Consider the following 17,712-nt stretch of genomic DNA (forward strand, 5'->3'; position numbering starts at 1 on the left):
ACGAATGGTTTAGACAGAAAATGAAACATTTTAATCCATCAATCAACTCCATTTACAAAAGTATATCCCATTTTATATACAGTATGTACAGACATGTATTAACAACTATCATTTCTCTACATGGATTCATTCATAAGGTAACTAAACAATAGCACTGTAACAAAACATATCACTGATATTCTGCAGGGATGTTGTAGTGCAAATGCGCGCAAAATATATAGTGCTGTTGCTCTGTGAACACCTTATAACTCCAGTTTTAGTGGATTTTCTTTACTTTGCATAGATACTTTTATACTTGTGTTGAACATTTGCATCATCTTTCATTTTCTTAAAAATGTTAATATATTCAAATGAATTAAAAAAGGCCAACAAAGCCCCAGAACAAAACATTTCAAATAGCTATTTTAGCTATTTTTAGCGGTTTTTGTTTTTTTGGAGATACAAGATTATCATTCAACAGCACTTAGTATACATCAACACAGTGTCCTTCCTCACTTTAAAGAGAGATCCCGTCTTTGCCGGTACAAAATGGCGACTACAAATAGAAACTTCTCTCTGATGAGAACATTTGGTTCATCGATCTCTGCGCAGAATTAAAGTAAAGGGCAGCAGAAGTTGTCTTATTTGGTTCATTTGAATACAGACATCTGTGAAAGTGAACAAAAGTCACTAAAGGGGCGTCCTCAATTTTTACCAGCCCTCTAAACAGAGGCAAAACATAGGCTTTTAAATTACTGTGTCAATCCCACGTCAGGCAGGATGAACAGGCAGTGTGATTCTGGGCTAACGTGACTGCTGCTTTTTGGTTACGCATCGGGGGGGGGTTGGGGGTGGGTGCTGGTGACTGTGCAGTTATCCGTTCTGTCCAGCAGATGGAGCCTCTCCAAGTCTGACACTTCCCAGGAAAGTGGTGTGGTTGGTCATATTGATGAGTGTGTACTCATGAGCTATGCGTATATAGATCTTTTGGCCAGCGCGGAGTGGGCTCACACCAGCCGTGTAGCAGGTGTTGAATTTGCGCTGGCCCGTCTCAATGCTGCAAGTACAGCGGAGGAATGGGCTGGAGTCCACCATCACATCATAGCTGGCAATGTCAGTGAAGTTGAGGTAGTACACCTGGTAAATGGGGCGGGGAGGGGGCGGAGGAGGGGGGCATACAAATCACAAGACTTTAAAGTGTGTACGACTCCACATGATAATTTCAGGGGTTATTTAAAGCTGAAACAGCTGCAATATTAAAGAAGCCAGCATGAATATGAGTTATGAAGCTTCACATTTAGCCACAGGGAAAGGGCAAAAGAAATACATCTTACATTAAAAAGGTAACAGCTTAAACAAAGCAGACAGGTCAACTCTGTCATTCTTGAGCTTAGCTTTAGAACGACTGCCAGCTCTTTTGACTATCAACTGTAAATTTAAAGAGTTACGTCAAGGACCGTACTCACTTCTACCTGACTATATATGAAGTAGACACCGTCCAACAGCACCTCTAGCTGCCCAGTGCGAGAGTGCATTTTAAACACGCGGTGATGGATGGACACCATCTTCCAATTCTTAAGGATGCCTTGAGACAGATCTAAACATGTCACAACAAACACACAAAGAGGGTCAACATAAACAGCTTTCAGCAGAGCTTAACTGCAACCAGAGCTCAGCATTGACACACAGTATAAACCTGCTAATGATGCTTACCTGTGATGTGATGAAGGATAATCAGAATCAGTTAGCATGCAACATGAGTATGAGTTACCATTCCAGATTGTAAAACGGCTATAGGATAACTTTAGGATGTCTATAATCCTACACAGTGCTATGGGTAAAAACTGGCAGTAACATTTACCCTGGATAGAAAATCCTTGGTGAGCACAGAAATACTTAAAAATGACCAAATCTGGCATGCTGGATCTCAAGTATAAACATTCACTGCATGTCAACAATCTACTGTGTTTATATTTTTTCTCTTGTAATTCTGAGGTTTAGCAGGCACGTCTATTAGCACACATCCAGAACTGTGTTTAACCAATGGCAGGGATTATGCATGCTTTTTTGTTCTTTGTGACTAAATGAGCGTAGACTGAGCACCCACCTTCTCTGACTTGGATCGTAGTTTCCTGCCCCTGCAAGTGAACCACTGCTGGCTGGAAGACAAAAGATCTCTGGTGACTAATCCAAATTCACGTAAAACAGGAGAACAGCTGTTTCACCAGAAGCTGCGACTGGGAGAAAATTGTATGCAAAATTTTAAAACGGTGACATACTCTTACCTGGAATTCCTTTGTTTTGCCCTTGTCAGGAACCCCTGCAAGAGCAAGAGGGAGACGTGTTCAAATTCTGGCCTCTGCACTGCCGAGGTGAGAGGATGATTAAAAGAAAACAAACTCTGGCATAGTTTAAAGATAGATCATTTCTGCTCCACACAATGTTTGACATCCTGCACCAGAAACTCTCACAGTGCGAGCAATGAGTGAATCAATTTTGACAACTTGAGCCCCATTCTGCTGTGGGAAAGCGTCTGGATACAGGAAATAACTGTAATCTAAGAAAAGGATCTCTCTGCTCGTTTTCAAGCTCTCTGGCTCGAGTATTGCTTATTGAGGAGGATTCGATGCAAGTTATATACCTGCTGGACCTTGAGCGCCTGGTGGTCCTTGTGGCCCAGGAGGTCCTGGAGGCCCTGCAGGTCCCACAACATTGCTTCCTGGAATACCTGGGATTCCAGGGATACCCGGTGGCCCCTGTGGACCTGGGGGACCAGGAGGGCCAGGTGGTCCTGGCACAGGCCTTTTTTTCACTGTGGAGAAAGATGGAATAAACGGTTAGCACTCAAGTTAGTTTTAATTATAAATCACCACAAATCACTAATTTGCCGGCAAGTATTACATTTACATAGATACTGAAAGCTTGTCGCCCACTTTGAGTTAAGGCGGTTTTTGGATGACTTCTCAAGTGCATTTGTAGAAACGTGCAGCAGATAACAGTCAAATGAATGACCATAATAACAGAAACGTATGCCGGATTTTGTCATACCTCTTTTTTTCTCTTTCCTTTTTTCCTTTCCAGTTGATTCTGAAAGAAACCGAAGCAGCGTGATTAAGCTTCAAATGCCCTCTTCAACAATTATCATCTCAAATGACACATCGAGCATCCAGATCATTCCATGTAGGTATCCTAAATAGGCTGAAATAACAGATTGAGATGGTGTGCACTGAACACTCGAGTGGAGGTATGTCAGTCTGTGGTATCTTGTAGTGTAGTAATTTGTAAGTGTGGTTTCACCTCCTCTGTATGAACAAGTGCCTTAAGCATTCACAGGCAGTGGAACTGGAGAAGATCATTAGAGAGATACTTTATCCTGCCAAAATCCTTTTCTTTGAATTAAGCCCAGATGGAGAATGCAGATGAAAGTGTGTGTGTGTGCATGTGTGTTTGTGTGTGTGCGTGTCTCCTCCTTTACAACCATGTGTATGGATGTGCATGCACGGATGTTGGTGGGGCATCTATGTCAGTGCTTGAAAGCACTCTCAGTGTTTGCATCTGCAAGAGGGTGTGTGCGCGCACACGTATATGTGCCGCGCACAGCTGAAGAATCCTTTTCAAAAAGCTGTCTCGGTTGCTCTTGTGTTTACCATGTCATTATAACTACAAAGGCCATTTAACCTTAAACCCTCACAGTTTGAGTCCCCCCTCAAACATATGGCCAGTGTTTCTCCTCTGGCTAAATGACTGGATGCATCCGCATAGATTTCTCTTAACGAGCAGCCCTATCTGGAATCTGGTGCCCGTTAGGAGTGCCGAGGACGCACACACGTGCGCACATGTGCAAACACAGGGGACACACACACACACACACACACACACACACACACACACACACACACACACACACACACACACACACACACACGGCTGAGATTACAAAAGCCTTTGTCTGTGCGCTAAGAGCAGAGGAGAGACCTGGGAATGATTAGTGTTTAGAGGCTCGGGACTTTACTGATTTATGTATAAAGTCTCGAAGGTGAGTTTTTTTCTTCTAATTTAAACACAATCACTAAACTTGCCCCCAAGTATTCAGTGTCACGAGACAGACATTGGAATGCCTTGTGATCGTGCTGCACTTGTTGCACTCAGACGTGAAACTTCAAAGGCTTCCCTCCCTTTTCTTTCTTCTTTTTTTTATTTGCATAGTGCAGATTCTAAACAAAAAGAAAAAACAAACAAACTACAAAAGCAAATTCAGACATACCGGCCACATGGTTTACCACGGAGCTATTGATTAGCATAAATCAATTCAGCAGAATTAATGAAAGCTATGCTCACGCATGGTTGCCGGGTTCTCGAAAATGACTCACAAAGTCAGTATGCTTTTTGTCATCTGCTGCGATATTAATGTCACTGATAACACAGCTGGACTCCAAAGTACATAACTGCTTTGCTGACAGCTTCAAACAATAAGAAAAATAAAAAATAATTACTTTAAATTAAAAAAAAAAAAAATTGGTGGAGGTAATGTTATTTTTAGTGGAGGGGCAGGGGATTGGGGGGGACCCGGGCTTCGTTGTCTGTTTCAAATTGGTGCAGCCCTCCCAAACTCCTTGTTGTCCTTGTTTGCCATCCAAGTAATAATCAATCCCATTCCATTGAATCTCTCGCTCTATAAACACGGCAACATTATGCGGTGGCGCTGCTTTGTTAAGTAAGCACAAATCAATAAAACATCAATTCCACACACACACACAAAGAAAGAAAGTGAGAAACCATCAGCAAACAGTTTGCAAAATTTAAGACCTCATAAGCCAGTTAATTACACTTAATTGAGTCCTGTTCAAGCAAATGCGTGTTACAGAAAACATTGCTCAACAGTTGACTCGCTAGTTGCCAAGTACATATCCAGAAAACAAACTGATGCAGGTGCAACCAGAGAGCTAAAGTTAGTTTCTTTTTTTAATGATTAATGGAAAATAGATGATGTGCTTGAAAACCCCCCTAACAAAAACAAAAAACAAAACAGAAGACCAACTTAGGAGGCAAAAAACAGTCTTGTGTATCAAGGCGTAAAGATCAAAGAGACAATAGTATTAAAGGATGTCAAATGCTCATAACACACGCAAAAAAAGGGCTGCACCTGTTTCTGGCTCCTTGCCGGGGCTTCTTTTCGCTCGCTGAGTTATGCCCCTGTTATCCTCTGTGCCGTGGAAGTCAGCTTTTCTGTACAGTAACTTCTCCTGGTGGGACACAAAGGAAAATATCATTAAAGACGGAAAATTACGCATGGAAAAAGGTGCCACATCTTTTGAGCACGCTGCGCCTATTGTTACCAGCTGCTGCCACCTTAGATGAATTCGGTGAACCCAACACAAAAGGGCTGAATGCTACAAAGTTTTTGAGAGCGAAACTCTTGCTACAAGTGGCCTTTTCTATTCTTGGGGGGTATAATGTTTGCACAGACACAACTTGGGGCAGTTGAAAAGATGCGAGACTGTCAGCCAGCACATTCACATGCGGCCAAGTCATTGTCTGTCCCATTTGGGCTGTAACGCATCCTGTAACCCAAGTCACTTTTGTCTGAGTTTCTGACGTTTGAGACAGTCACCTGGACACGACTGCTTCTAAAATTCACCTTTTTATACAAAAGGAGGACATGAACTGCGGTTAATCTGAGAGCAATACCCATTCATATGGCACCTGGTCCCAGCTCCATTCAGTGTTGGCATGAATAAGCTACAAAATAAATTGTCAAAGGAAAAGGATCTGATGTAGCTGGTCTGGTCTGAGCTCATCCCTAAAAACAGGGGAAGTTGCACTACAGCGGCGGATTGTTCCCATGGGCAAGTGAGCGGCGGGACAAACCGCACGTTTGTTCATCTGGGACTGGTTCTGGTCGACCTACATTCACATGAACTCGGTAGGACGCACTGACCCGACTGTAAGACATTCGAGACGTGTCTGGTGCTGACAAGGCAATGTTTCGTGCTAAGGATTTAGAGTTTAAAATATGGATTGCTCCAAGTCGCTTTCTGTTTGAACAGCCAGTTTGTGATCACATCTTTGGAGGATTCCCAGAAAACAAAAAACAACAACAAAAAAACCAAAAAAAAAAAACCAAAAAAAAAAAAACTCAAAAACTGGCACTGAAAACACAAACGAGACCACCCAAAGCCAACTCTTTTCATCAGGCCTCGCAGTAAACGAGACAGCTTTTTGGTCACACTTTGGGGTGTCAGCATAAATAAAAAGTAATAGCCCGAGACATTAAGGCCCTCCATTGCTGACAACCAGACAGCTTGTAGAGAGCTGGACATCTGCTCGGTGTTTGGATAACTGACATCTACCAAAGCAGTGACGCATGCGGCACCTTAGCACGGATCAAAAGATAATAAATAACCACGTATCGGCTCGCCTTACTGCTTAGAAACAAAGCAGACAAGCTTACCGACAGACACTTTGGCCTTCCTTGGGGGGCCTACCCCAGTAGTGCCCAGGATGATATATTCCCTGTTTCCATCTGTGACACTCGAGTAAACATAGTTATTAAGTCGCGATGACAAGTAAGCTCCTTCTCCTGAAAGCAGCGTGAACTCCCAGGGTCTTTTTGTGGGCCTTTACAAGGCGGAGCCGCTGCAAAACACGAAAAGAAGTTATGGTTCGAATTTCTTCTATACCTCGTCTCAGATGTGGGAACCCTCCTTTTTTCCCCCCCTCTGGATGGGGGATGAGATGTATCATGTCAAACACCTGACGCCGACTGTGTTAGGCAAGTTCGACGCAGTTAGCGTCTACATCCCTGACCAGCTGCCAGCTGTGTCTGACCTTACGAGCACGGGAATTCCAGCTTGATGGAGGACTGTGTGTTGGAACAGATTATCGGCGCGCAGACCTCCAGATGTTCCTGCGAGCGGCAACGTTTGCTGTTCATTTGGTGCGCAGGTGCCTCCACATCTCCTCTCCAGCTGTTGGCATACCGGGGGGGGGGCTAGCTTTTACCTCTCAAAGGATTTGTGGTGTATATTCAGCCATATGGCGTTACACTTTCTTCTGTTCTGACAGCCAAACACGATCCAACAGCCAATTTCTGGCCCGAGATTAAGCCCCTGCAGAACGACAGAAGACAAACAAGCAGTCTACGGGGCTACTACCAAACTGGTGCGCATCGTACTTTAGATGAAGGCAACAAAGTGATTTTTTTTTCTTCTTCTCCTTCCATTATATGACTATGAGAAATGGTTTTTCGCCCTTTTTTGCTTCATTTCACTTCATTACAACATTTACAGCCTTCGTACCCTTCAAAGGCACGCAGAGTTACAGTAAATCAGGATGACAATGTGTTGGTATGTATGCCAAGTGCCAACTATTGAGTAAACCATTCTTTTTTAGCGCATGGGGAGAAAAAAATGCTATTAATTAGAGGGCTTTCAAATCTTCAAAGAGTGGGGGTTGCTGTTGCGCGCAGATTCCCTGTTGCTTCGTGAGGATATGACTAAAATTCAATCACCCCAGGGATGTGTAATTTTGGGATAACAAGACTCCTTTTTTTGCCTTATTAACACTTACTATTACAAACTGCATATATTCTTACCAGTTAGCCTCAAAAGGTCCTTGACATTTGCAGCATTTCAAGTGTAATGCAAGAAATAAAATGCTGCAGGTCTCCAGTAGCATTTTTTACTCACAGTTTTCCACAAATACAGACTTTCTGGCTGCAGCGTTGTCTGTAAATCTTGCAAAGTCAATAACAGTTAGTGGCCGCTAAGTTGTAGTTGAAAATTTGATGTTGCAAAGCTTGAGACGGTGAAACTGAGGGCTGTTTGGGTGTGGTTGCGATTTACATGCCCATCACTGGCTGAATGGGCATTACCAAGTTCAGTGGCATGCATACTCCTGAGAGCTGATTACACCTAATATTCCTGTGATGTGCACTCCTGGGTCCGACAGCGACTTTGCGTTTTCTTCTTAAATATCACTTAAAGAAAAGGATCCTCCCCATAGCCCGTATCAGAGCCCGCTCTTTGAAAGGCCATGTGTTTTTAACCATAACTTGGGTAATTTAATAACGCTATGCATAGATTGTCATCTGAAAATCTGTGGAGCTCAACCTAAGGGAAATGTAGCCTGTCAGCAGCCAATCACTTTTCAAATTGTTGCAACACTCGCTGGCAAACCTACTCCTTGTTGAGTGCTGAGAAGGCCTTGAGAATTTATTATTATGGTGGATGTTTGCAACTCTGGACTCAATCTTTACTGGGCGTCTACGCCATCTGTCTGTCAAGACGATTCAAGCCTATACGGAGCAAACGCTCGCAGCCTCGCCATTTCTGATGTTTCTGCTCTCACGACTTGTGCTTTTATGTCTGCGCTGATTGATCCCTGATATGTCGACCTGCTCTCAGCGCATGTACGATACTGCTGTTTTAACCAATTATGCAGCGGTCACAATTAAAGTAGATGTGGGTGACAGCCCACCCGGGCGCCCCAGAGCTTGTACGCTGCTGAGGACTTTGCGTCCCATCAAACTGACTTTTTTAATAGCCGTTAACTAGACTCCAGATGTTTTAGCATCTGTTCTTCGGGGGGACTTTAAAGGCATACATCAGAGAGGAAAATTATTTCATATAATAGCTATAAGAAAAGTGTTAGGCTCAAGAGTAAAACGCTCTCTGAGCTTACATTTTGAAATGTTTCTGTGGACGTTTATTACATTTCACTCGCTGCTGTAAGGTGAACGAGGGTCAGGCTGACTGAGGGAGACACTTGCTCTCGCTCGCCTTACATCACATTTGTGGCACAGATTTTAGCGCCCCCCCCCCCCACACACACACACACACACACACACCTGGGAAGGGGATTTTTTTACTGTTGGGAACTATGCAGGGTCTGCTGGACAGCTGGGATTTACTGCCTTGCTCACGGGCATACCCACTGCGACTGGTGAGGTGACGACTGTTTGTTCACTTTGTGGGCCCAGATCATAAATGAACAGATCATCGACTCATTAAGAAGCAGCTAGAAAGATCTGAAAAGAGTGAGAGCTTTTAAATTAGTGCTCAAAATTTAACCGTTTCCAAAGAAACTAAATGAATTTCTGTTACCAAACATTTCATATTTCCACTTGTGGTTTGACTGCATAGTTTAGATCTCTTAAGACCTATAAACAGTGCCAGCTTTGTCTGCAAAACAATATTGTTTCCAATACTGTGCTTACATCTGAGAAAATGAAGATTATAAAATGTTTTTTTTTGTAAAACATCCAAGGAGACACAAATGGTCCCACACAGAGTCTGAACTCAGTTTGATAGCTTTTGGTTATTTTCTTTTTTCGCCTCGCATCACCTCACGGGCCTTTCCTCCCCTGTTCAGGGAGAGATTCTGGAAACCGATTACACACTTGTAGTATCACGGCTTGTACAGCCAAGATTCTTATCTGGAAGTTTTAGCCACGATCATGACCTTCAGATCAGGTGTGCATCTGCAAAAAGAAACTGCAAAGAGAAGGCCAAGCCTCAGTAATAACTCTACTTGTGTTTTCTTTCAGTGGAAAAAATGACAAGTGTTGGCAAGATTAAACATTCAAGAAAAAAAAAAACTAACTTAAGAGTAGAAGGAAAAAGAAAAGAATAAATATATTTATATCATTTAAAACTAGTTTAGTGCTAAGACAGCTGATTTTCACTTCAAACAACTTTATTCTTCCTTGATATCATGACTTCAACTAACCAAAAAAAATTTAAAAAATAAAATCATCTTTTCATTAATTCATTGTGGCAAAATTTGCTCCTGACACAACAACTGCAGTGGGACCTATCAGAAAGACTCTCTGTCGCTATCCCACAGGTGTGTAGCTGACATCAACATTAAGGCTGACTTCAAAGACAGGTGTGGTTATGCTCATATGTATGAAGTATTACGTACTAACGCCGCAACCACTCTGTACCTGGGCGTCACGGTTGGTGTGATGCCAATGCGTTGGCGCTCTGCTGAATGGCCGGATGTTAAGGTTGCTTTTACATGCCGACAGACCACACCGCTTGGGTTTTTCAAGACACAATTCGACCACAAAACAGGTCCATCTGAACGGAGGCTGCAGCACTGCACTTGCGTGACAACAGAGCCTCGCTGTATCATATATGCTGTTGGAAAGCTGGCCTGTGTTGGTATGGACCTGACGTTACTGTACTTTGCTTTAGCTTTCTCAAGGCATCTCATGTTTTTGGTTATACTTGTCTGTATATACCTGGCCATCACGTGAAATTTCCCCAATGCTCCTGAAGTGCCTTTGATGAAGAGCTGTGTGAAAAATCCAATAAACAATTTTAACCCCCCCCCCCCCCAAAAAAAAGAAGAAGAAGAAAGATCCTTCAAAGGAAATGCCAGAAAAGCTAACAAGTGTGGCTGCTGCATCTAAATGCCACATGCTCCTGTTTCTCCAACTATGTAAACTGTGGGATGTGTAATCAGAGTTGTTTAATGCAGACATCTGGCAAGGACAGCATCACAGCACTGTTAAATATTTACAGCTGGGCCACAGTCTTTCACCTCATGAAGCGTCACCATCTGGGCCAAATACCAGGCCCATCTCACTCGGCTTTAACTGGAGGAAACCACTACTATCTAAAATAAGCTTAGCAAAGAGGACACACAGAGGACTAAATTAATAGGCTGAGCTCATGAAAGGAAAATGTTAACAGAGCAAATCCAAATATGAGCAATGGATCTCATTAATCTTTCCTACTGAGGAATAAATGCGCCCATCCTGGATAACTTGAATTCCTCTGGGTGGTTATCCAGCTGACAGCTCTGCACAACTAAATGTCCAGCCAATGCCCCCCCCACACACAGAATATAATTTTCTCTGTTAAAAGGTTACACAACTGCTGACATATGAGCTAATTGAGCAAGCAATGCAAAGTTGAGAGGTGCACTCGGGCTTTTTGTGCTGATGAAATTAGGGAGGTAGTGTGTGTGTGTGTGGTGGTGTTGTGGTGGTCTTAGTGGTTAGTGGGTTGTTGCCAAAAGCCACAGACAACACAAATGACCGTTCAGTCAGCCCTGCTGCCAAGGAAGAAAACACACAAGAAGTGGGGCTGGCTTTGCTCCAAGTACCAAGTACCCTCATCTAAAGTCCTGATGAATTTACATCAGCCCTTGGGCTTTGCACCTGCTGGTGATCCAGTTAATTTTCTGTCCACCTGCTCCAGCACATAGCCTGACCTGCCTCTGCGATTCCAGCTGGGCAGGTTGCCTAAGTTCTGAGTACTGGACTTCTGTCTGCTCTGGGACCGAGTCAAATTGGGTTAAAATGTGGTTTTACTTAATAAATAATTCGCCCATTATATTAATCAATGAGTTTACTGAAAGTTATTTTCCCCCCACAAAAAATAAATAAATGAAAGGAAGGATTTTCTTTACTCAACAAAGGCAAAAATCGGAACCACAACTGCCCTAATTCTTGTTCAACTTATGCCCACCCTGGATGTGTTTACCTGAACCAGAGACACTGGCTAGGTGACAAGATTTAAAGCCTACACCTTTTAGCGCGTCTCAGTCCAGAAAGGCGGAATCACGCACACGGGGGCGCAAATCCATCCTTTCAAAAACAAAAACCCCAAAAAACATACTTGTCTGGAAACTGAGCTGATAAAACGCCGTGACAGGCTACTGTAAAAGAAGTTGCCCAGAAACATGCCGTAACAGCGCAGACACAAAACCTGACACCGTGATACCGGGAACAGGAGGACCGAGCGGAGGTGAATGAACACGAACAGCCTCCGCGTGAGGAATGACAACAATGTCGCCTTAAAGAAGCTCCGGTGTCTCTTCATTAAGTCTTTGTTTTTTTTTTACCTCACGACTCTCTCCTCCGCGGCTGCTGCCGGAGTCCAGTCGGACTGGGTGGCTGAGCGAGAGCACCTCCGCCGGGTCAGCCAGGTCACTCCCCGCCAGTGTCATCACTGAGTCCCGCTTCTGGTGAATAATTTCCCTTTTGACCTGGGACCGAAGGTCCAAATAGCAGACGAGGGTGACAGCGTGAAGGGTCAGCGACAGCAGGAATAATCCCAGGAACACAACGCTGCTGCTCCGACTCCTGCACTTCTTGCTGCACGTGCACGGAGCCGCTATGGGCATCACTTTGTCCGGGAAATCCTCCGCGGATGAACCATCGCGTGCCATTATCGGACGGAGGGGCGAGTCATATGCTCCTTATCTCGGCATAATCGGCTCGTCTGTCTCGCGCGGGCCGCGGCTATTCATTTACATGGAGACTCATAGGTGCAGCTGCAGCAGGTCGGTGCAAACTTCTCGGAGTATCTGTAGTAACAATGGAAACCCGCCCACCTCTCTTGTGATTGGTCCGGCGCAATTAGCAGCCCAGAGGTTGGGGGGGGTGGATGCAGTAGGTGCAGTGGTTGAGCGACACCCGATGGAGAGAAGGAGCTACTGCAACGCCTCTGAGACAAAGATGTGAGAATTTCTTCCCCCGCTCTTTTCTTATGTTTGTTGTTCAGTGTTGTGTGATTATTTCATGGACTTCTTTCAGTGATTTATTATATCTTACCCGAGTGTGAATAGGAAAAGGGGGGTTGTCACCGGTGTAATGTATAATGTTTATATGTGTGCTTTTTTAAAAATGTGTTTTAGGGGTTTGGACATGCAATTTTTCACTGGCCTGCTTTGTTTGGCACTTGGTTTTGTTATGTGGGTGGCACATGAAGTTGTGGTCCTGTGTGAAGAACTGATTCAGAAAATACTGCCCGGTATTGTTATTGAAAGAGAACAAGCGGTTGATGGTTACACTGCAATCATCAAAGAGTGGAAAAGTAGTACAAATTATGTTCTTAAACATTCTACAAATTATCTGATTATAGGTTAGTGCATCTGAACTCTGTCAGGCTCAACATTATGATAGTGGGCCTGGAAGGGAGTCGGTGTCACGGTGAGGTCAGCGTCACTTTGTGTACAACACCATCAAATAATCTAAACATGTGTCATTCGGCTGGATCCAGGGAACGGTTTGACATTTGTGTTACAAAAATGCCCGCTGAGAACAATGCTTTAACTAGGCTGAATGTGGGCTTTGTGGTTTGCACATTTTCAAAATCCAAACTCGACACTTTGATCTCCAAGAACCAGAGGTAGCCTGTGAATCTGGCCGTCTTCGGGCCCCAGGATGATGAAACCTAAGCAGGGCAGAGACTCGGAGGGCTGATAGATCACCTCGTTAGATTAGTTTTCCGGGCAACTGCTGCCAAACATCTGTCTTTATTTCACTGGGGCAAACCCTGACATTTGTGTGCACTTGACCTATATGGAGGTAAACATTTTCAGGGTGGGAGACTCATACTAGGTCTCACTCGATATTACAGGCTAAATAATGATGAAAAGTGGCTTTTGGAATTTCAATGAATGGTATTTCATCACTGTGTACTCTCTCTATATATATTACTGTGAAGTTTACCACTGTACAAATATAAGAATCTGTTATTGTATTTCTTTTGGTTCAGCCAATTCCCACTGCCACTATATCATCACGTTTCCCCCCCCATGCACAATTAGTTTCCTTTCACCAGCTCATCTAGAGGAGAAAAAAAAGTGATTCTAGTCAGCTGCCACTGAAGGGCAGCATTGCCAAGCCATAAATCAATAACGCTGCATTCCAGTGCCCTCATAAAGTTGAACTAAAAAAAACAAAACAAGAAACAAACAAACAAAAAAAAAAAACCAGCGCCATGCAAGTTGCATATTAACATGTAAATACATCTTGCATAGCCTCATATAGCATCTCTGAGATTGTGTCCTCAGCATCATCCCCTTTCTCTCCTGAGAAGTCATTTCCTCATTGTTAGCATACGATAGTGAAATTGAAGAGAGAAAGATTTTCAAAGTAACCCTCATAGGAGCTGTGACTGAGGGCTCAGCCTAAGCACGTTTGCCACGCTTCTCATCCAAGCAGCACGCACAATGACTTTTAGAAGCAGATGATTTAGGACTGGAATAGTTAAGGGCACGCACTTCCTGTATTTTCAGACAAATGGTCACATTTTAAAATGTTTTTTTATTCTATATAAATGTATATGAAGGATTCCCCTAGGTTATTTATTGCATTATTTAAAAACTAAACAAAAAAACTTATTTGCTTTTGAGGAGGCCTTAGCTAAAGGTCAAACTCAACTCAATGCGCCTATCTTCTATCCCCTGCCTTGTTTCAGACAACACAACTCAACATTAAAGCCTGTGACAAATGAAACCAGTTTTATCGTGATTGGGTTTTTTGGCATTGAAAAGAGCAGGAGTAATTCGTGTAACGTCCCCCGGGCTTCAATGCGGCATTCATAAATGGTGTGCCACTCTATCCTCTCTGAGCTTATAACAAGATTTAGAGGCTTTCCCTGCCAGATGATAGAGTTTTACAGAAGGAATAGGCGCTCTTATATTTTGCCACGGAGAGTTGAGCAGTTGGGCTGTGGCTCTGGGAGGCTGCTGGAAGATGCTCTTGGCTGAAGAGTTCCTCTCTAGTCCTCTGATAAGAACGCAAATTCAAATCAACTTTCATTTGCTATTAGGAGGACTCAAATTTGAGCTAAAACGATTCAAACCCAGCAGTATAATGCCACTACACGCGTAAATTGTTTTGGACCTCTGCACCACGTACATCACCTTCTCAGGAAGGACTTGCTGTTTCTGCACATTGAATTGGAGAGGTGTAACCTTGACTAATTGATATACTGTCACATTTGATTTCCTACCTATAAATCTCCAGTAAATTGGACCATCTCTGCCATTTCCCCGGACAATGATTCATCCACTCGCATTGTGGGTGTCTATCTTAAGAGTCCTTATCAAGATTGGAGCTCTCTCTCTCTCTCCTGCTCTCTGGTCTTTTTGTACTGTGCTGCTTTTGTTCCTTTACCTTTCTCTCTTTTTCCTTTTCTTTCTGTTTGCTGACTGCTGTGTGCAGTTCAGTACCAATCCGGTGTGAGTAACTTAATTGATTTTTTTTTTATTCCACAAAGAATCGCTTGAGTTTAGTGGCCTTTTTAGCATGCAAAATGCTGTTTTGTGTCTTTTCTGAAGGCAATGGTGTTCAAGGGAAACAATGCTATTTGGACTTATTCATTAACAGGACTTGTTTTTTTATTGTTTCGTAGCATTTCACCTTTATTAAATGTGGACAGAGTAGATAAAGACAGGAAACACAGACTGAGAAAGGAGAGTATGGCATGCAACAAAGGACATATACAGCAAAGTAGTAGTATTAACAGAAATTCACTAACTCTTTTAATAGATATTTATTACATATGAAGTAATCCAGACAACAACAACAACAACAAAAAAACCCATAAACTGTACAGTAAAAGCTATCACATTAAAATCTAAAAACATTCTAAAAATGCTGCACTCTCCCTAAAAATAGACTTTTACAAATAAAAAATGAAGATTAGGATATGCAATCCAACTCTCCTAGAATATTAAATTATTAGAAATTCTTATACATTAACCAATCATCATTGGTTGATTAGTCTTTTTATAGCAATTCATGATGTAGTTTTATATGCTGTTTGATATCAAACATGATCTTAAACAGTATTTTTGAAAAAGAAGATGAGAACAGCATAAAAAGAAACTATTTAAAAAATACTTCATATAATCTATGTACACTACTGTGCAAAAGTATTGAGTCACCCCCCGTTTCTTTATATTTTGCTTCAGAGGATTTTTAATCTTTAGTGGTATTGAGGAATAGTTCAGTGGCAAAAGTTTGTTTTGTCTTTTTTTGACATTTCCACTCATTTTTAGTCCAGTCCTTGTATCTGACCATTTTCAGATAAATGTTTTTTAAACTACATAACACAGAATCATGAATCATTAAGCATAAAAGAGGCACATAACGTAAGGAATGAGCCAGTGGTGTGTCTAAACTTGCCAGAAAACTTATCAAATAACCAATTTTAACCTCCTAGGACCTGACGTCCACATATGTGGACATCACATTTTGGGTTATTTAGACTAAAATACTCAATTTTGCTCTACATGGGCCTGATATCCACTTACGAGGACATTATACTGCCACTGTTCTATCAAAATTTCAAACGAATATCCTCATATGTGGCTCTTATTTTTCTTAAAAACAAAATAAGGTAAAAAAAAAAAAATCAGGTAATTCTTTGTTTTTACATTCATCGGGCCCCAATATGCCCAAATATAAAGAGAAATTAAAAATGCATGTCGTGGAAGAGTTCGGGTCTTAGGAGGTTAAATGGTATCTTTAGATACTTTCTAACTAGCAGCCTTTCTCAAAATATTATTGTTTTTGTACAAATTTCTTTAGTTGAATCCATGAAAAATACCAGTTTCACAGGTATAAAATAGTATTTTTGCACCAACAAGGTGATGCTCGAAGAACTAAAAACTATCTTTAAAAAGGAAACTGGACCAATGGACTGGACCAAATGAAGAATTATCAGCACTATAAAACTATATAAATGATCTATAAAACATATATTTAAGAAAAGGAAAAATCCAGCAAAACCCTGACACAAGACTAAGAATGCCTCTGACCATTAAGGTGATCCAACTGCTGTTCACCAAAATCTCATCAGAATTGGTCTCAGTGGAAGGGTGGCTGTCAAGAAGCCATTCATAATGAAGGAAAGCAAGGAGAAAAGGTTGAGGTATGCCAAATTACACAAGAACTGGACTGGGAAAATCAGTATCAACGAGTCTTATGGAATCCAAAGGAGGTCAGAAAAGAGACACAACATGAGGGTCTAGATTCATCTGTAAAACACGTTGGAGGCTCATGGTCATGGTTTCCAAATCGATTGAATTATGAGCACAATAATATTTTGATCCACCATTCAGTACCATCTGGAAAGTGTCTTATAGGCAGTGGCTTCATTTTCCAGCATGACAACGATCCCTAATACATTACCAGTGCAATGAAAGCATACTTGGATAGAAAAATGTTTAGTGCATTACTAGGGATACATGGATTGGCCTCCCCAGAGGTTGCACCTCAACATTAATGAAGCAGTGTGGGATCATCTTGAGAGAAAACTGACCAGAAGTCAAAGAAGAGCTTTGAATGTCCTTCAAGAAGCCTGGAAAACTATTCCTGAAGATTACTTAAGAAAGTTCAGCCTGTGTTGAAGAATAAACACAGTCATATCAAATTATTGACTTTTAAGCTTGTTAGAATTCTACAAACTCTTTCCTAGCAAAAGACAAAGAAATGAGTGGTGGCTCAAGACTTGCACAATACTGTAGTTTATAGCTCTCATTTATTTCTTTGGACACTTAAAGGGAAGTAGAGCAAGCTGTGAACACAAGGCTGACACATTAAAAAGTTCACCATTCGAATTCATTAGGAATCCTGTTTCTTTCCAGCTTAGCTCAAGTTTTCATCTCTCCCAATGGAATTATCTGGCTCTTTCGCCCCTCAGTGCTCCACTATGTTCACTCACTAACTTTATTTCTCTGCCATTTGGAAAGTGTCACAGAGTGTGTTTCTCAGAGTTTTTTCACACAGACACACACACAGACACACACACAGACACACTGCTGCAAGAAACAACTCAACATTAAAGTTGCGTCCAATAACACTAAAGCATTTTGTTGAAAGGTACTAAGTATGCCTTATTGTTGACCCATATACATAATAAAGGAAATAAACACAAATGTAAAGCTCTATGCTCTTTCTCTGCATTTCTAAAGATTACATGA

At 42.1% G+C, this 17,712-nt stretch overlaps 1 protein-coding gene across 2 annotated transcripts; it reads right to left on the minus strand.

Moving 5' to 3' along the window:
* Positions 1 to 17: 17 nt before the first annotated feature.
* On the minus strand, positions 18 to 12,329 carry eda (ectodysplasin A). Of its 2 annotated transcripts, none has more exons than XM_086310706.1 (8): positions 11,836 to 12,329; positions 5,123 to 5,222; positions 3,028 to 3,066; positions 2,621 to 2,791; positions 2,265 to 2,299; positions 2,087 to 2,138; positions 1,452 to 1,576; positions 18 to 1,116 (listed from the first exon to the last, which is right to left on the minus strand). In XM_086310706.1, the coding sequence occupies exons 1-8, from the start codon at positions 12,160 to 12,162 to the stop codon at positions 853 to 855; spliced, it is 1,113 nt and encodes a 370-aa protein (XP_086166832.1). In that variant the 5' UTR covers positions 12,163 to 12,329; the 3' UTR covers positions 18 to 852. The 2 variants fall into 2 exon arrangements, with proteins under 2 accessions (XP_086166832.1, XP_086166823.1); XM_086310697.1 differs by having other exon boundaries at positions 1,446 to 1,576.
* Between the last annotated feature and the right edge of the window lie 5,383 nt (positions 12,330 to 17,712).

The sequence above is a fragment of the Aulonocara sp. 'chitande type north' Nkhata Bay genome, linkage group LG2, assembly GCF_057382095.1.
Source record: "Aulonocara sp. 'chitande type north' Nkhata Bay isolate Kocher_YH1m ecotype deep benthic linkage group LG2, A_spYH_male_GT1.1, whole genome shotgun sequence".
NCBI classification, from domain to species: domain Eukaryota; kingdom Metazoa; phylum Chordata; class Actinopteri; order Cichliformes; family Cichlidae; genus Aulonocara; species Aulonocara sp. 'chitande type north' Nkhata Bay.